Raw genomic sequence first — 20855 nt, 5'->3', positions numbered from 1 at the left:
CAATATTCTTCCAATCCAAGAACATGGTATATCTCTCCATCTGTTAGTGTCATCTTTAATTTCTTTCATCAGTGTCTTATATTTTCTGCATACAGGTCTTTTGTCTCCCTAGGTAGGTTTATTCCTAGGTATTTTATTCTTTTTGTTGCAGTGGTAAATGTGAGTGTTTGCTTAATTTCTCTTTCAGATTTTTGATATGATTTCAATTTTCTTAAATTTACTGAGGCTTGATTTGTGACCCAAGATGTGATGTATCCTGGATAATGTTCCGTGTGCACTTGAGAAGAAAGTGTAATCTGCCGTTTTTGGATGGAATGTCCTATAAATATCAATTAAATCTATCTGGCCTATTGTGTCATTTAAAGCTTGTGTTTTCCTTATTAATTTTCTGTTTGGATGATCTGTCCATTGGTGTAAGTGAGGTGTTAAAGTCCCCCACTATTATTGTGTTACTGACGATTTCCTCTATTATAGCTGTTAGCAGTTGCCTTATGTATTGAGGTGCTCCTATGTTGGGTGCATATATATTTATAATTGTTATATGTTCTTCTTGGATTGATCCCTTGATCATTATGTAGTGTCCTTCCTTGTCTCTTGTAACATTCTTTATTTTAAAGTCTATTTTATCTGAAATGAGTATTGCTACTCCAGCTTTCTTTTGATTTCCATGTGCATGGAATATCTTTTTCCACCCCCTCACTCTCAGTTAGTATCTGTCCCTGGGTCTGAAGTGGGTCTCTTGTAGGCAGCATATATATGGGTCTTGTTTTTGTATCCATTCAGCAAGCCTATGTCTTTTGGTTGGAGTATTTAATCCATTCATTTTTAAGGTAATTATCGATATGTATGTTCCTATTATCATTTTCTTAATTGTTTTGGGTTTGTTTTTGTAGGTCCTTTTCTTCTCTTGTGTTTCCCACTTAGAGAAGTTCCTTTAGCATTTGTTGTAGAGCTGGTTTGGTGGTGCTGTATTCTCTTAGCTTTTGCTTCTCTGTGAAGCTTTTGATTTCTCCATTAAATCTGAATAAGATCCTTGCCAGGTAGAGTAATCTTGGTTGTAGTTTCTTCCCTTTCATCACTTTAAATATATCAAGCCACTGCCTTCTAACTTGTAGAGTTTCCGCTGAGAAATCAGCTGTTAACCTTATGGGAGTTCCTTGTATGTTATTTGTCATTTTTCCCTTGCTGCTTTCAATAATTTTTCTTTGTTTTTACTTTTTACCAATTTGATTACTCTGTATCTTGGCATGTTTCTCCTTTGGTTTATCCTGTATGGGACTCTCTGCACTTGCTGAACTTGGGTGGCTATTTCCTTACCCATGTTAGAGAAGTTTCTGACTATAATCTCTTCAAATCTATTCTCGGGTCCTTTCTCTCTCTCTTCTCCTTCTGGGATCCCTATAATGCAAATGTTGTGTTTAATGTCCCAGAGGTCTCTTAGGCTGTCTTCATTTCTTTTCATTCTTTCTTCTTTATTCTGTTCCGCAGCAGTGAATCCCACCATTCTGTCTTACAGCTCACTTTTCCATTCTTCTGCCACAGTTATTCTGCTATTGATTCCTTCTAGTATATTTTTCATTTCAGTTATTTTATTGTTCATCTCTGTTTGTTTTTTCTTTAATTCTTCTAGATCTTTGTTGAACATTTCTTGCATCTTTGCCTCCATTGTTTTTCCGAGTTTCTGGGTCATCTTCAGTGTCATTATTCTGAATTCTTTTTCTGGAAGGTTGCCTATCTCCACTTCATTTAGTTCTTTTTCTGGTGTTTTATCTTGTTCCTTCATCTGGTACATAGCCCTCTGCCTTTTCATCTTGTCTATCTTTCTGTGAATGTGGTTTTTGTTCCACAGGCTGCAGGATTGTAGTTCTTCTTGCTTCTGCTGTCTGCCCTCTGGTGGATGAGGGTATCTATAGGCTTGTGGAAGTTTCCTGATGGGAGGGACTGGTGGTGGGTAGAGTTGGCTGTTGCTCTGGTGGACAGAGCTCAGTAAAACTTTAATCCACTTGTCTGCTGATGGGTGTGTCTGGGTCCCCTCCCTGTTGGTTATTTGGCTTGAGGGGACCCAACACTGGATCCTACCCGAGCTCTTTGGTGCGGGTAATGGCGGACTCTGGTAGGGCTCATGCCAAGGAATACTTCCTAGAACTTTTGCTGCCAGTGTCCTTGTCTTCATGGTGAGACAGAGCCACTCCCTGCCTCTGCAGGAGACCCTCCAACACTAGCAGGTAGGTCTGGTTCTGTCTCTGTGGGGTCACAGCTCCTTCCCCTGGGTCCCAGTGTGCACACTACTTTGTGTGTGCCCTCCAAGAATGGAGTCTCTGTTTCCTCTGTCCTGTCAAAGTCCTGCAATCAAATCCCACTAGCCTTCAAAGTCTGATTCTCTAGGAATTCCTCCTCCTGTTGCCAGACCCCCAGGTTGGGAAGCCTGATGTGAAGCTCAGAACCTTCAGTCCAGTGGGTGGACTTCTGTGGTGTAAGTGTTCTCCAGTTTATGAGTCACCCACCCAGCAGTTATGGGATTTGATTTTATTGTGATTGCACCCCTCTTACCATCTCATTGTGGCTTCTCCTTTGTGTTTGGATATGGGGTTTCTTTTCTGGTGAGTTCCAGTGTCTTCCTGTCAATGATTGTTCAGCTGTTAGTTGTGATTCTGGTGTTCTCATAAAAGGGAGTGAGAGCATATCCTTCTACTCCACCATCTTGAACCAATCTGGCCTTGGCTAATTCTGTACTCCTTGATTCAGATATCCCCTCACCATCTCCTTCTAACTTCTTCTCTTCTTTTCATTCTCTGGCTTTCCAAATAGTCCAGACTTATTAAAAATTCTTTGATATATGCTTGCATAGTTTTCAGTAACTTACTTTCATCCTTAACATATAATTGCATTATTATTTAATTATTTTTTCTCCTCTAATCTGTTAATTCCATAAGTTTATAGACTGTTTCTGGTTTTTATTCACTGTTGCATTACCTGTGTCTAGTTCAGTACTGGGCACAATCTAGTATTTAATTAATATTTGCTGAATGAGTAAATGGATGCAACCCTTATTTGTGCATTGGATTCAGGTTTTTGTGGACTCTCCTTTTAAATTTCTAATTGAATCAAATCACAAACTTTTAAGGAAAAACTATCTCTGTAACACTAATACTGTCTTCAGGGAATAATCTACATTTAAAATATTCCATCTTGCTTATACTGATCCTGCACAGAATCCTTCAACAATTTAGGCAGGTGGACAATCATTTGGTATAATCTCCCTATACACTTACTTTCTGAAATGCATCCAATTAATTCCTATTTCCTTTTGGCTGTCTGATACCATAGGTCTTGAATATTACAACATCTGTACTGATTATATCACTGTTTAAAGAATTTATGTAAGTTGTCTAGAAATGCTTTTTCAGACAGCTAAAACAAGTAAGAATTTCCTGATTTGCATTTTTAAATTAAAATTGATATTCTTTCAGTTACAGTATAATAGCCATGCCATTGGTAAATGCTTATTTATTAATGGCCAGTAAGAATTATAAGTTCAAGGGTTAGCTTCTTATTATACTACAGAAGACTCTCTCAGTACTGTTGGATGTTCTGGTTGGGGAAGAAAAAGGGAATATGTGCACTAATAAATACTAGTATCACTCTTGTTTTTCAAACACCAGGAAGGTGTATAAGTTAATACTCAGATTACCAACCCAAAAAAACATTTCCAGTTTCAAATAATTAAAATATGATCTCATTCATCTTCAACAAGGACAAAAATTCCATGGGTAGGACCGTCTAAGCTCTGACTCCACTTCTCTAAACCCTTTCATGTAGGTTGGCTTCATCTTTTAACTGTTAGCAAGATGGCTATAGCATTTCTGAGTATTAAACCTGTACACCAAAATTTTCCAGAGGCAGAAAAAGAGTTATATCATTTTGAGTCCCTTTCTAAGAGCCCAGATGTGGTCTCATGTCTCCTTGCGTAGAACTGAAGCACATGCCCATTCTTAAGCCAATCCCCAGCAAGGACAAAGGGTCCACTATTTTTGTCTTGGACAGTTAGATCCTACTCTCTGAGTCTGCAGAAGGGATATAGTTTGAAATACATGACCTACTGGAGGAGATTTGATACCTACACAAAAATCAGTATTTGTTTAGGAGAAAATGAGTAGAGAATGCTGAGTGGTTATTTATGAGCTGTCTGCTGCAGTCAGCATTCATTCACTCATTAATGCTGTATTGAGGATCTACTATGTAGTATTATAAGTATTCTGATGAGGTAGTACATGGATGCACATCCAAAGGGCACAATCAACACAAGAAGAATCAAGAAGAACTTGCCCAAAGGAAGAACTGTCTTGGCTGAGACCTCAGTTATAAGTAAGAGTTAAAGGAACAAAGAGCTCATGAAGAGTGTTCTATACAGAGAAAACTGGTTAAAGAAGAAAATTCTGTCATATCTGCCAGTTTTTCATTGTGTGTGTCGGATATATATATAAAGAGAGAGAGAGGGAGGGAGGATTTACTATGTGCCAGGAAAGGTTCTAGTCTTGGGATTAGAGTCCCTGGCCTTTTGGGGTTTACAATGTAGTGGGAGGAACAATCAATGAACAGATATATGACCATATATTATCATGTCAATTAGTGATGAGTGCCTTAAAGAAGAAGCAGGCAAAGAGCCAAAGAAGGATGGGAAATGACACTTTGCATCCATGCTTCTCAAACATTAATTTGCATATGAGTCAGCTGGGGATATTACTAAAATGTAGATTTTGATTCAGTTGATCTGGGATGAGGTTTGTGATTCTTTGTTTCTTGCAAGCTCCTGGGTCTTGTCAATGCTGCTAGCTCATGAACCCCCCTTTGAGTTGTGAGCCTTTAAGGGTGATATTTGAGCAGAGACCTGAGTGAAATAAAGGACTGGGCTCTTATAGCGAACAAAATTCCACAAGAGAGGACTAAATGCAAAGTCAAAATGGAAACTGACTTAGAAGGTTAGTGTAGCTGGATACAGTGAATGAGGGGAAGAAAGATAGTAAATGAGGTCAAAGGGATCCCCCAACAGTCAGATCATGGAGAGTTTGTAGGTCATGCAAAGGATTTTAGATAGCCCTTAGTGTGATGAGATACCCTTGCAGGATGAAATGTGGATTAGTCACTATTCTCCAGAGAAACAGAACCAAACAGAGCAGAGAGAGAGAGAGAGACAGAGACAGAGAAAGAGAGAAAGATTTTAAGGAAGTGGCTCATGAAGTTATGGAGGCTTGCAAATCCAAGATATGCAAGGGTAGACTGGCAGGCTGGAGACCCAGGGAAGAATTGACTATGTAGTTTGAGTATGAAGGCTGTCTGCTGGCCGATTTCTCTCCCTCAGGAAGGCCAGTCTTCATAAGTCTTTCAATTGGTTTGGTTAGTCCTACCCATATTATGGAGGGAATCTGCTTTACTCAAAATCTGTTGATTTAAATGTTAATCTCATCTGAAAAATACCTTCACGGCAACATCTAGATGTGTTTGATTAAAAATCCGGGTACGGTGGCCTTGCCAAGTTGACACATAAAATACAACACAGAGGGAAGGTAAATATGTGATCTGGTTTTATCATTTCCATCTAATAAATATTAGTCATGTCTATGATGTCAATGGGTCAAACGTTATGATTTTCAATGTTCCTGTTAGTTCCAAAATCCACAACTCTATGATATTCCCATTAGATAATCCCTCGGACCATATACACTTGGAAGAAAACTTCTAGTTAGGAACCACATTGATGCCCAGTGGTGTTCTCTGTGTTATTTTTTTTTAGCATTTTCTGAGCAAACAAGCAGACCCCAGATCACCAAGGTTATGAAACAGGTCAATTCAGAATAGACAGGACATGCTTCCTGAGCCCAATTCTCAACAAGTAGAACAGTCTCATTAGATTTGTCTTTGTGAAAACTACTTGCCTTGGCATCTCAGAGGCAAGGAAATAAACAATTTGCTCTCATGTGCAGTAAGATCAAAGAACTTACTTTAATGCAGGTCTTAACCAGATTCTCACTGCAGAGCTACCATAATAGGACTATCTAACTTGATATAGGATTTTTATATGGCATGGACCAGGATGTTGGGTAATATCAGATGTATTTTGTCACATTGAAGGTGATCCAAAATCTGAACACTTACTTACCTTATTTAAATATTTGAAAATTTTACCACCATGTACAAGTCCCAAAAGATGTTTTCTTCTCCTAAGAACACACACAGTGTTTCCCAGGAGGGATCTTCCATTGCACATCAGCCTATTGATTTGGTGATCAGTCACTATTGCCCTAAACTTTAAAATGAGTTGTCTTATATTGAATGTGTTCTGCATGTGGCTGACTTTTCTAGTACATCTCTTGGGACATTTTGTTAACTCCTGACAGGCTATTTATTTGTAGCATAGCTGTAGCTCTGAAATCTATTGTAATCATTAGGTAGTCTTTCCCACTTCTGAAATTCTGCTACCATTTGTCCTTTCTGCACCCTATGTCATTCATTCTTAACACCAGATATCATATGGAATCAAGGAAGAAAATCAGCATTTCTCCATTGCAAGCCCATATTTGGAATCTAGTTGAATAGGGACACTGTTTAAAAGCATGTTCCAGTTTTCTGCTTGAAACTGGTTTTTGTGTGTTTTTGTTTTTGTTTTTTAACATAGCTGGCTACCTTCAGAATAATTCTCCATTCCAATTAGCCTATAAAAGGCAAATTTCTTGTTTGTTGTTAAATCCAGTTTAATAATCTTATTTTCCTACGTTTAAGAGAAAGATTTTGAGTTTTCATCTTCATGTGCTATACTTGCTCCCTGAGGAGGAAATAGCAGTCATGTCAGGGGAATAATGCTCACAGAGAAGCCAGTGTGAGTGAGAACATTGTGGGGAAGAATGAATTGGATTAAGCCCTGCTGAATATGAGATAGCATTTAGAGGGGAAATTTAGACCTACTATCATGCACTTCCTGGAAATACTTTAGTTGAACTTTTTCTATTTCAGGATAATGCATATTCACTGGAGGCCTGGAATGAAAGTCAAAATTCTCCAGAGATTTAATTTCATGAAATTTTGCCCGATAACATACTTTTCCTTTCTCATAATTTTTCAGAGACTCTAAAATATACATATTAATAAGATTTTTTGATAGAAAATACTAAATCATTTTCCATCAAATACTAAGTATATAATTGCACATGGAACCTGAAGGATCCTGTGCCCCCAGTTAAACATCTAAACTTCTTACCTCCTATCTATGAAACGTTTTCCTTCCTTATGCTGATTTGTAAAAAATAGGGAAGGGGCCGCTCCTCTACTCCGACCATGTAGTTTCTTTGCTTCTCCAAAATACCTTGCCCAGTTCTAACTTTTCTTCCATAGCCTGAATTAAACCTATTTTTTCCAGGCTGGAGCAAGGGAGGGAATAGCTCATTTTCCTGAGTTCCTTCTTGTCAGTATAGGGGATTATTTAATTTCCTTTCAGATTATAGAGTATACATGAGTCTCATAACTTTCATAGCTTATTCTAGTCTTGGGAATGACTTTTCATATAGTGCTAATGCTTTCCTGGTCATTTTTTATGGAGTTTGGGGAGTCACTTTTTCTGCATGTTCTTCTACTCACATCTTAGCCTAAAGTCTGTTATTTGGAAAGTTTTCAAGTTGAAAGAAGAATTTCAGCTAGATCATTTAGAAGTAATAGAAATGCAGAAGAGAAGACATATGAACCCAGAAGTTAGGAGAACTGCAATAAGAAATAATAATTTAATGATAGGAAATAGCAATTTAATGAAAGGAACTGCTTTGTGTTCTTTCACCCTCTAAGAATACAAATGCATTCTTTTATTTTGAACTTTAACTTTAGAAAATCATCCTTAAAGAAAATTTTGGAAAATCAAAAATTTTGTAGGAGATGAATACTGTTTTAAGTACAAAGGATTATTTTAATTTCTAATGACGCTAACTCTGCACTCAGATCTTAGTTCATATCCTGGTTCTTCCACTTCCAGCTACTTAGAACTTCAGTGAAATTACTCAATCATTCAGCTTCAGTTTCCTCATCAACAAGGGAAACTGTTATTACCTGTATCATAGGATTGTTGTGAGAATGAAATGAAATAATTTACGTAAGATTATAAGATGTTTAACATAAGGACTGGCATTTTATAAGCCTTCTATAAATCTTGGCGCTCATTATTTTTAATGTCACTGTCAGGTAAATGCTGACCTGGTATTGAATTATTGGCCTGGGACAAAATAGGAAAGAAACAGAGGAAAGGATGGTAGTAATAAATAGAATAGGAAGAAGCATGTATACAAATGCTAACGAGATTATAATTATATTGATATTACATATGAGAGGGAAAATAACAGGCAGTTTTATCTACCAAGAATAAAAAAGAAGGCAATATATGAAGTTCATATATAAAGTTTTATTCATATGTAAAGTTCAGATTTCAAATCATTCTGTTACCAAGTAAAAGCAACTTGAACTTTATAGAAAGTTGTTTTACATGGTATCAAATCATACCCCCCTCCAACTTTATTTGGAGACTTTCTTATCAATAAATCGCATGTGAAACCAGTTTATTGCATTCTTCCTCTTTTAAATGTACATTCTTTTTGAGGAGTAGAGAGGTTATCCGTGTGGAGGGAATTTAAATAAAACTTTTTTTTTCTGCAAGTAATAATTGGAGACATACAAGAATATTACCTCAGTAAATGAATGAAAATAGAGCACTCTTTGAGATGAGGAAATGATTATAGTACTTTTGAAATATTACAACTTGTTGTAAGAGATAAGATGTAAGTAGAAACAGAAGCTATATATGTGAAATACTGAGACATCAATCCTGTCTGCTAGAGGGTCTATGGATGGACCACCATCCAAAAGCCAGGGTCACATCCTGTACTGTTTTATTCCTCTAGTCATTAATTTCACAGAAAATCATTTTCATAGAAAATCAGTTTTTCTAGAAAATGTATGACCTAATCACTCAGCAACATATTCCCTATTCTTTTCAAAATTTCTTTCAATTATATAGTGTGTAATAGCCATAATAAATGGACTGTTGTTAAAATATATGCTACATATAAGTGTCTACTATATATATGGAATCTGAATATCTATAACTTCTTCAACTGTGGGGGTCACCCTTCTTTTTAAGACTCATCTATAATGATCTGTTTGCCTATGACTCCTCTTTCATGAGTGTACAATGTCCAGTCTTTTTATGAGATTCGCTTCACAGATTTTTCAGATCCCTGGGAAATACTCATGTCCCACAAGCATGTCTGACTTGTGCTTGTATTCTCTCACTCTCTACTCCAACTCCAGGCTCCTCTGTTGGTCAGTTTTTGCCAGATTGTAACTGTTTCTCCATGCTACTACTTTTCCCTCTTTATCACTTCAACCCACACCAAGCTCTAACATTTAACACTTTTTTTTTTCCTGAAGGGCTGAGGATAGCTTAAGGAATTTAAAACACACAAAGAAAAATGTTTTAAAACAACAAACCAAAACAGTAGTCTAGACACCAAGGCTTTATTATAAGAAGTGAGATTTCTTGAGAGAAAAAGGGATTTGTGAGTTCCAAGGAACCAGAATTTATACAATAAATAATAGAGCAGGATAGAATACAGAATTTGATGTCAGAGCAATTTACCCAGCAGTTGTGAAGAAGATAAAAGTTCAACCATTTGGTAAGTGAGAAATGATATGAGAAATTTTACCTGGGATTATATACTACCTAAACCCTTGAGAAGGTCCTACTTCTCCTTCTCTGGACCCCAGACTGGGAAGAGTGGGAAAGTCAACAGAAACACTGATGAGGAAACGCAAGAATAAGGGACTTGTGCCCTATTGCAAGCTGATTAAAAACCTCTAGGTCAAACATGGTTCCCTGGTTTCAGCTTATTCATGGTTGAGGAAGTCTAAGCCGATGTTACTATAGTGTGGTCCACAAATCTGCAACTTATATGAGTAGATGTTTTTTTCTCCAATTCATTATTAGAATGTGTCAGAATCAATGCACTGGTTTGTTTATGGAAAATGCCTTACTATGAAAACTGTCAGATAAACAGTACACCAAGTATTATATTTAATTTACATTCTGCTGCAAGATTATTATCTCCTTGTGAACTGGCACTTTGAATAGTATTTGTATAGACAGATGGAACTGAGGGCAGTATTGAATTAAATTATTTAAGAAAACTGACAAGAGAACATAAGTGAAGGCTTATTGTACCAGATATTAAACTAAGCATAAAAGCTACTATAATTAAAACAGTATAGTATAGGCACAGGAATATGCAAATAGATCTATGGAAAACAATAGAGAAACCAAGATCAGATCCATATGAAACAGGAATTTAATCTAAGAAAAGTGGCATTTTGGACCATTTGGGAAAACATGTAATACATTTTGTTTTGACATTTGGTTGTTTATGTTGGCAGAAACAAATGTTAAGTCCATTATTCGCCTCATAACAAAAAAGTAATTTCCATAGCATTAGCCTGCTAGGGCTATCATAACAAAATACCACAGAATGAGTGGCCTAAACAACAGACATTTATTTGCTTACAGTGCTGGAGCCTAGAAGTCCAAGATCAAGATGCTGACGGGGTTGGTTTCTGGTGAGACCTCTCTCGCTGGCTTGTAAATGACTACCTTCCCACCATGTCCTCACGTGGTCTTTTCTCTGTGTGTGAGCTGAAAGGGAGAGCTTTGGTGTCTCTTCGTCTTCTTATAAGAACACCAGTCCTATTGGATTAGGACCCTGCCCTTATGATTTTGTTGAACCTTAACCATCTCCTTTAAGGTCCTGTTTCCAAATACAGTCGTGTTGGCAGTTAGGGCTTCAACATATGAATTTTGAGGGGACACAGTTCAGTTCATAATATATGTGAAAGAAAAAAACAAATGTTTTGATGAAATTATAAGGATAATATTTTTAAAGAGTAAAGGCATTCTACCATATAAAACACAAAACACAAATCTAGAATCCATAACAGAGTGCTTTCATCCAAGTTGTTGAGCATATCAGTCATTCTTTTTATAGCTGAGTAGTATGCCATTGAACGGATGTATCACATTTGTTCATCCATCTGTTGAAGGACGTTTGGAATATTTCCAGCTTGTATGATTATGACTAGGATTGCTATAAATATTCATGTACAGGTTTTTGAGTAAACGTAAGTTTTCGCTCTCTAAGGTTAATACCCAGGAGTGGGATTTCTGAGGCATATAGTAAGCATCTGCCTTGCATGTCTCCACATAGGCCATGTGGGAAAGGCTTAACTACAGCAGATCTAAGTCTTGGCAGAATTCCCTGCGATATTCCTGGAACATGAGAGCATGCCAGAGCTTGTGAACAAGACCATTTTCCACCTGCTTACCTATCTTCCCAGGAAGCTGTCATGAGGCAGTTTCTTATCACCATCATGTTATTTGGCCCCTTTTGTTTCAGCATCATCCTTGGGGACCAGGGACATGGGGAGCTGGCACTTTTGCTCATCTTTCTTTTGCTTTCTTGTAAGTTATAAATTGTCTGGATCTAACAGGAATTTCTTGTTTCTTTAAAGACAAATCAGTCCTTTACCAGGATTTTGAATTATTTACATTTTTTTAGAAATTATGAATAGAGCTTACGTACATATTCATTACAGATTTTTGTGTGAACATAAATTTTTATTTATTTAAATTCCCAGGAATGGTATTGTTGAGGCATATGGTAAAGAAGAAACTACCCACCAGCACAATATGTGAGAGTTCCAGTTTTTCCATGTTCCCACCAGAACTTGATATTTTCAGGAACATTTAAATTGAGTTGTTTGTTTCCTTATTATTAAGTTTTGAGAATTCTTTATATATTCTGGATACAAGATCATTATCAGATATATGATTTATAAATACTTTCTCTAATTCTGAAGTTTATCTTCTCGTCCTCTCAACAGTGTGTTTGAAGAACAAAAGTTTTAAATTTTGTTGAAATCTAATTAATAATTATTTATTTTATGTAATGTGCTTTTGGTATCATATGTAAGAACTCTTTATCTAACACCAGGTCATAAAAGTTTTCTCCTATATTTTTAAAAATATTTTATGGGTTTACATTTCATATTTAGATCATGATCCAGTTTGAGTTAAATTTTGGATAACATATGAGGTTTAGGGCAGATTCTTTTTGCTACATAGGTATATCCAATTTTTCCAATATTATTTGTTGAAAAGACTACTTTTTCCTCCGTTGGATTCTTTTGCATTTTGTGAAAAATCACTTACCCATGTATTTCTAGACTCTCTATTCTGTTTCATTGATCTGTGTGTCTATCCCTTCACCAATACCACATTGTCTTGATTACCATAGTTTTACAGTGAATCTTAAATTTAGGTAGAATGATTCCTCCAACTTTATTCTTCTTTTTCAAAATCACTTTAGTTATTCTAGTTCTTTTGAATTTTCATATACTTTAAAAAATCAGGCTGTCTATATCTAAAAACTTGTACTTGGAATTTGATTAGAATTGCAATAAATACAAGTATCAATTTGGGAACAACTGATGTTTTTACAATGTCGAGGCTTCCAACCCCTGAACATAGTATTTTTCCCAAATTATTTAGGTCTTTGACATCTTTCATCAGCATTTTGTTCCTTTCAGCGTAAAGATCCTGTACATGTTTTCCTAGATTTATACCAAAATATTTTTGAGGTTTTGTAAATCATATTCTTATTCACTTTTGGGAGGATTATTTACCTTGTGCGGATTGGTGAAAATGTTCTCTGAGGGCAATTTGGCAGACTATACAAATTTGAGTATGTACTGATCCAGCTTTTCCAGTCTTAAGAATCTATCTTACAAAAATATTTTCACATACGAACAAGGGCATAAAGATATTAATTACTGTTTGTAATAACAACAAATAGAGATAAAATTTCTATAGAAAAGGATATAAATAATTATGATTAAGGTACATCATGGGTTCTTATGGCCATTAAAAAAGTGTGAGGTTCTTTCTGCGCTCACGCTTGTTGTGGTGTCACCAGATGCTCTCTCAACATGCAGAATGATGCCGGCGAGTTCGTGGACCTGTACATGCCGCAGAAATGCTCTGCCAGCAACCGCATCATAGGCGCCAAGGACCACGCGTCCATCCAGATGAACGTGGCCGAGGTTGACAAGGTGACAGGCAGGTTCAACGGCCAGTTTAAAACCTATGCCATCTGCAGGGCCATTCACAGGATGGGCGAGTCAGATGACTCCATTCTCCGACTGGCCAAGGCTGACGGCATTGTCTCAAAGAACTTCTGACTGGAGAGGATCCTGGATGTGAAACGTGTGTTATAAATAAAGAGTGAAAACCAAAAAAAAAAAAAAAAAAATTGTGACGTTGATCTGTTGGTACTGATGTCTCACATATGTAATTGACAAGTAAAAACAAAGCTTGTCACAAATAAATATATAGTATACAAATTTTTTGGTGTGTTTTATTTTTAAGAGAACACTACAGAGAAAGAACTGGAAGGATATAGATAAACTGTTAAGTATAGCTCTCCATGGATGGAATGGAAATAATTAAAAGAGATTTAACATTTTACATGATGTATCTATATTGTTTGACTTTTTGTAATTAAAAATATAAAAGTACAGGAGACATTTTATAAATGAAAGTGTACATGATTTTATTTTTTAGACCTTTATAAATCAGGAACTATTCAAATTTGAGATTAGAATGATTCCCAAATCTTTCAGGTAGAAATTTTGAACTACCATGAAATATGGTTCCAGATAATATGTGGGAAAGCATGGCAGGTTTGACCTTGGCAGGATGCTTAAGAGATAACAGGTGTTAGCATTTGCTTTGTGTTATGATAAAAGGGTTAAAACTTTTCAGGAGAGCTATCAACCAATTTTTTTATAATTTAATTTTATTTTATGAAAAAGGAATTACAAATCCAGGAGTCCAATATAGCAGTATTTTCTTAAAGTCTTAAGGAAATTTTTACAACTGTATTATTCTTAATTGTTCTTACATTTAACATTTAATTACTAAATTGTCTCTGAATCTAGACAATTTTTATATGTTTTCTTAGGCATCTAGAAAATATTTTTTCTCTTCTGACTTTTTTATTACCTTCTAAAACATATATGCCTCTCTCTCTTCTGTGTTGCATTCATTTCTCTAATTTCTGTGCCCTAGTTTTTTCCTCATCCATAAAATGGAGGTGAGCATTTTATTTATCTCATTGTACTGTTTTGCTGGTTAAATAAGGTGATACAAGTCAAGCATAAAAAAGTGTCTGACACATAGTGACTGCTCACTAAATATTGTCTGTAACTACTCATGTGATTATACCTATACCGTCTTAATCCATGCTATTGCAACTAGGACTATTATCATTACTACAACCAATTATTAATTAGATTTGCTTAAGTACTGTCACAAGGCAATGTACTAAATGTAAATATGTATATGTGTGTGTGTGCATGGTTATTTAATCCCCTCAAAGCTCTATGTGGTGTGTACTATTGCGAAGTCCTATTTATATTGGAGGAAACAAACACTGAGAGACCAAGTGATTAGCCCATAGTCACAAGGTTGGTGAACGCTAAAATTAGAAAAATCTTCCTAGTCTTACTTTATCTTCAAAAAAGCTAAGCTTGTGACTTGGACAGGGAACTGTGGTTGGAATGATTAGGTTCATTAGGAATCTTTACAAATCTAGTTCATAAGCAACTTGAAAAAAAGGAATAATTAATTTTGAGCAAAGTAACTTCTCTAGCTTGTGAGAAAATGAGGCAGCATTTTAAATACTACTATAGCAGAATCTTAAACCCAGTACATTTTTCTTCTGCTCCTATTTCTTCTTTGAGAGGTGATGCAGCAGAACAAGATTTTTCTTTTAAGTGTAAATATTCTAAGAAATGTTTTCTCGGTGTTGTAAAATGCAATCACTTGCTATATTCTGTGATGTTCCCTGATATCACCCCTGTCTACTCATTCACTATAAAATGAATATTTACCACTTTATTTCTACTAAACCTGAAATGTAAAACTCTTAGTGTTTCGCTGAATGGTGGCCCTTTAACTTTAATAGAATAAAGTGAGGTCTAAAGCCTTACTGTGTTATACAAGAAACAATGGACAATAAACTGTTCTTTATATACATTAGATTCACTTTCACCTTACAGGTTATTTATTCAAACTGTATTTATATTAGCACTTCAAACAAAGTAGATTTTTTAAACTCTTGGAAAAGAATACCAAAACCTTCTACCATGTGCACTATCACTGCAAAAAAACAAAATGAGAAAATAAATTAAAATTGCATGAGTTTCTAAAAAGAGCTTATCCTTTTAAGATATTCTGCTGCCATCTTGTATACAATTATTCGGAGGTAGGTTGGGCTGTTAACTGCTTTATTTTCTGAGCCGTGGAATGGAACTCAGAGTGGTTGAAGTTTTTGCTTTTTGATCGTTAGGATGAGTTTTATAGAAAATTATTTAATATAGCAATTACATCTAAAAAATGAGTTTAAACTTAGACTACAACCCAAGATGGAGAAAAAGATAATTTATTTCCCAGTAAGAAATCTGATAATCAAAGCCAATGCTATCTTCCTTTCACAAATGAAGCCCATTATAAAGTTTGGCACTTTTAGTATTTTAGTGTCATTTGTCAACTCAGTTATTTCCATTTTCATGTAGAAAAGGATCAAAAAGAAATGCATGTATTCTTCCACAAAAATAGCAGTTTAACACTCTGTAACACATTATTATTTTAAAAGATATATTGCTAGACTCTGAGTCATTAAATTATTTCCCTAAAATGATGGTGTTGTCTGGAATCTAGATTTGCTGGACGAATGCCCTTTGGTAATGCAGTAGTTACTGCCTTTTGCTAAACGTTATAATTTATAGGAGCCAAAAAAGCACAGCTCCTGGAATTTCCTGGAATTGAAAAAGCTTTCTAAAGGCATTCATTTATAATTTTTTACTTAAGATTATTTATTAAGCTAAAACTTTAACTATAAAAAATCATTTTTAATTTCAGTTGTTAAAATGTCCAAATCAAGCAATTGAAAAACAAAATGACAACATGCCTCATATGCTTTTTACCACATTATACTGCATGTAGAAAAGGGCCCAGTGCAGTGCCTGAGATCTCCATTGTGTCGGTTCCCTCTTTCCCCTCCCCTCTTGCTTCTTTATTGGTTGGCATTTCTATACACTGCAGATTTCCAATCAGCACTAAAAAAAAAAACCTCAAAGCTCTACAATGCGATATTCACTGAATTGTCCCATAACTTGTGGATACAACCACTTCTTGTTGGTGCATGCAACCCCAGCACCTTTAATTTCCTTTAATTTATTTCTTTCATCTCTCATTTTATTAACCATTTAAAGGAAATATTTTCTAGGATTTTTTAATTTGTTTAACTACATGTGTATCAAAACTTTGTACAAAGTGTCTTTATATACTGGAAAAATAGCAGAATTTTTCTAAAATGTACAATAGGTATTTCTGCAAGAGAGTAAATGAAGAAAAATTAAATTCAATATCAGCCTTTCTAAAAGCAATCAATCCTTTACAAATGTTTGCATTATGTCGTTCACACAAATAACTTGAGTTGAAAGAATTCTTAATTATTTAATCTTTGAATCGCCAAGTGGCATTTAGAACTACTGTTTATGAAATAGTGCTTATTTGTAAGAGTAGTTTAAAATGAATTGAGACTATAACTTCATTAATTGACCTAGTTAAATTTACAAGAATGGCCTTTCTTTCCCTTTTCTCCAGAATAATTTCTCCTTATCATTTAGATTTCAGTTTAAGCATAACTTCCTCAGGGAAGTAGCTTCCCAAATCTGAATAGATCAAACTCGTCACAGCATTTTTATCTCTCCTTGCAATTATCATACTGAAATTTTATTCTCTCACATATTAGACAGTAAGCTCCATGAAAAAGGGAACATTTCATACTTACTAAGTTTTTAGTGCCTGGCTTGGTGCCAGAGATGTTCATAGTAAGCACTTCCTTATATGAATGAATGAATGAATGAAAACGATCTGAATAAAATTTTAATATGAAAATTACATTGTTGTAGTTTATACAGAGGAATCTACTTAGAGTAACAAACTCCATGTTTATCAGTAAACATTTATATAGCGCTTAGTCTGTACCAGGCCATATTCTAAGCTCTTTACATATATTTATTCAATTTATAGATGAGGAACTACATGCAGGAAAGTTGAGTAACTCATTTAATATCACAGATATAGTTAGATGAGGGTGGCCCAGGATTTAAATCCAGAGAATCTGGTTTCAGACTATGTGCTTTTAATCACACTATTCTTATCTCAAAATCGTTGAGATGGGTACAACTTAGTTTTCAAGGCCACCTAAAGATTGGTCTTTTTTTTTCTTTTCTTTTCTTTCTGCGGTACGCGGGCCTCTCACTGTCGTGGCCTCTCCCGTTGCGGAGCACAGGCTCCAGATGCGCAGGCTCAGTGGCCATGGCTCACGGGCCCGGCCACTCCACGGCTTGTGGGATCTTGCCGGGCTGGGGCACAAACCCGTGTCCCCTGCATCGGCAGGCAGACTCTCAACCACAGCATCACCAGGGAAGCCCAAGATCGGTCTTTTAAATCAACATATAGGAGCCAGAATCCTATGAAAAATTTGACAGATTTTATTTTATCAGCATTTAAACTTTTATATGAGCAAAGTAACATAAACTTTGAGTGAAAAGACAAGCTATAGACTCAGAGAAAATACTTACCATGCATATAGCAGACACAGTGGTTCAAGTGTTTAAGACTGTTTTATATATAAAGTATTACTACAAATCAATAGAAAACAATGCACTGAAGAATAGGCAAATATGAACAGACAACTAACAGTAAAAAGCACAAATGCATACAAATAAAAATGTATATCCTCAACTTTACTTATAACCAAACAAAATAGATTAAATTACAGAGATATAATTTTTCATGACAGTCACATTGAGCCCAGTTTGCTATCAAATCAGCTTCACTTCAGATATCTATACTAGAGATATAATTGTGAAAGATATATGTACCATGACGTTTATTGGAATATTGTTTTAATAGCCCAAACTGGCAATAATCTAATGCTATCAATATGGGACATTGATAACAAAGTATGTTTCTGAGATACTGAGGAGCTTGCCTGAGATTATATGAATTATAATATTTAATTATACTGTCATTTGATTTTATAAGAATGAAATGAGGTTTTGTGATTTAGTGGGAAGAATATTGTCTTGTTCCAATTCTGATATTGATTTTCTTTGAGACATTGGCTAAGTATGTTTCTATGAAACTATGATAATATAATTCTCATATTATTTATATATATTTTATAAACAGGCTTTATATATGTTCTTACTAACATCCCCTCATAAGTCAGTGCAATGAATCTTTTATTATTAAGAGGAAAATTAACCTTCTATTTTGTGATTTTTATCTTTTCCTCCAGTAAAGTAATTGAAGCCATTTTCACACTCAGTGTTTTGGCTTATTAGCCAAACAATCTTTTATTATAGCCCACTATGCTAGCTCTAATATTCAACATACACAATGTACAAACAGTTACAGTATCATTTTTATTTTCACATTTTTAATTTGGTTAATTATTTTCTTTATTATAAGGAATCCCTAAAGACTAAGTCATGAATCTGAAGACCAAAATCTGCAGAAATCTGCATACTCTAGCCACCATATCACATTTCTTCGGAAATAACTAAATCTAAACAATTAGTCACTAAAACTTCATATCCTTTAATTTATCATGGTAACCTGGCAATTCTTTTTTTTTCTCTTCTTCATGAAATTATTGTTTGAAAGATAGAAATAATATTACCATGTTTTAATAAAAAAGATTAGAAAATTTCCATCCATAAATAATCTCACTCTCCAAACATAAACATTACCATGTTGATATAAATACCTGTTGGATTTCCCTGTGAATATATTCCATAAGATTATAATTAGAGTACATCCATTATATTAAAAAATACATACAAGTGTTCAAGATGACAATATAGGAACAACCTGAACTCACCTCCTCCCATAGGCACACTGAGTCTACAGCTACATATGGAACACTTTCCTCTTAAAGAAGACCTAAAGGCTGGATTAGTGATGACTACACTGGACAAATTAGAAGAAAATAACAGCAGAGCAGTTAAGACAGGCTGGAACACAATCTCACCATAAACCTCATTCCTGGAGTGGTGACCCACAACCAAGAGAAAACTCAAAACCCGGAGCTTTTTTACAGAGAGCTAAGGGTTTGAATCCCACATAGGGAACCTCAACTTTTAATACCTGTACCTGAGAGATGATCTCCCAAAACATCTAACATTGAAAACCAGTGGGGCTCGCATCTCAAAACCCTAGTGATCTGAGAAACAACTAATAAAGGGCTCATGGACTTAGACTCACCTGCCCCAGGGCCCAGCTCTATGGCAGTCAGTTCACCCAGACTTAAACTGAAGATGCTTACCTGCTTATTTTAAAGCATTGGCCTGAGAGTCAGGCATCTCATTTAACACACACATCTAGGCGCTCTCTGGAATACTCTACAGTGATGGAGAATGACAGGTGCCATCTTTGTACTTTCTCTTTGCCTAGCTCCAGAGCACCAGTATCTCCTGGAAGGGGCAAGCATTATCCTGATACTAAAATCAGTTGTATTGGTATCATATGAAGTATGAAGATAAACGAAATCTTTTTCTTTTGAATTGTCAATTTTTCTAGAACCATTTTTTGGAGAAAAGTCCTTGATCTTTTGCTTAGCTATACCTCTTTTATGATTGTTAAAATCCTTTTACTTTTTGCTTGGTTAATTATTTTTGTTCTGCTATTGATTAATTTAAAAAACATATTAGTTCCTCCTTCTCCAAAACAATACACTTTTCCCCCCACATCTTGGTTGACCATCCTCACCTGTGGGTTTTTGTTTGTTTGGTTTTTGTTTGAGAATTAGAAAGACTAGAGGACTAAATCTAAGTCTGCTACTTCAAACTGTATTGAGCGTGCCCTATTCATTTAAGCATAGAAGTAACCTTTAATATTAGTTGCTTAGTTTATATCATCAGGATCTAATGGTTTAGGAGAGGAAGTTGAAAAGTAAATCAGCATTACAATAAGATATATAGAGTTGTCACAGGAATTGCGTATATTACACCACACTATTTCTTCATAAATTCAAGTTATCTCTCTCTCTCTTTTTTTTTTTTTTTTCGGTACATGGGCCTCTCACTGTCGTGGCCTCTCCCGTTGCGGAGCACAGGCTCCGGACGCGCAGGCTCAGCGGCGATGGCTCACGGGCCCAACTGCTCCATGGCATGTGGGATCCTCCCGGACTGGGGCACGAACCTGTGTCCCCTGCATCGGCAGGCAGACTCTCAACCACTGCACCACCAGGGAAGCCCTCACGTTACCTCTTAAATCCCTTAACATGGTTTGGCTTGTTTTTTTAATAATTATTAGAAAGATTCAGTATTGTATGAGGGTCTAGAAAGGTTTTTATTTGCTAACAAATTCTACATAATTTTATAATTTATGAAATGCTTTTATGATATATTGTCTATTGTAATTTTAAAACAATTTAGAACAGGAGCATCATTCCCATGTTTCCTATGAGGGAATTCAGACTGAGAGGTGAAGGGACTTTACATATTCTACCATGTTATAGATGACAGAGTTTTAACTGATTCCAAGCCTTTCTACTGATTCTTTGATGCAGGACTTTGTTATCCTAATGCAATTTGAGAATTTCCATCTTTATTTAGACTTTTAGAAGTCATATTTTTCA

The 20855-nt window shown here is 35.5% G+C and overlaps 2 protein-coding genes across 2 annotated transcripts in view; both read left to right on the top strand.

Moving 5' to 3' along the window:
• CTNNA3 (catenin alpha 3) overlaps window positions 1-20855 on the top strand; it is a gene marked incomplete at both ends in the record, with an annotated part of 1638358 nt that overhangs the window by 1196065 nt on the left and 421438 nt on the right.
• On the top strand, window positions 13038-13388 carry LOC307057679 (small ribosomal subunit protein eS21-like). The gene has a single exon (XM_079710896.1). The coding sequence runs from the start codon at window positions 13066-13068 to the stop codon at window positions 13315-13317; it is 252 nt and encodes an 83-aa protein (XP_079567022.1). The 5' UTR covers window positions 13038-13065; the 3' UTR covers window positions 13318-13388.

The sequence above is a fragment of the Hyperoodon ampullatus genome (genome assembly GCF_949752795.1).
Source record: "Hyperoodon ampullatus genome assembly, chromosome: 1".
NCBI lineage: Eukaryota > Metazoa > Chordata > Mammalia > Artiodactyla > Ziphiidae > Hyperoodon > Hyperoodon ampullatus.
This window is presented reverse-complemented; position numbering and strand designations above follow the sequence as displayed.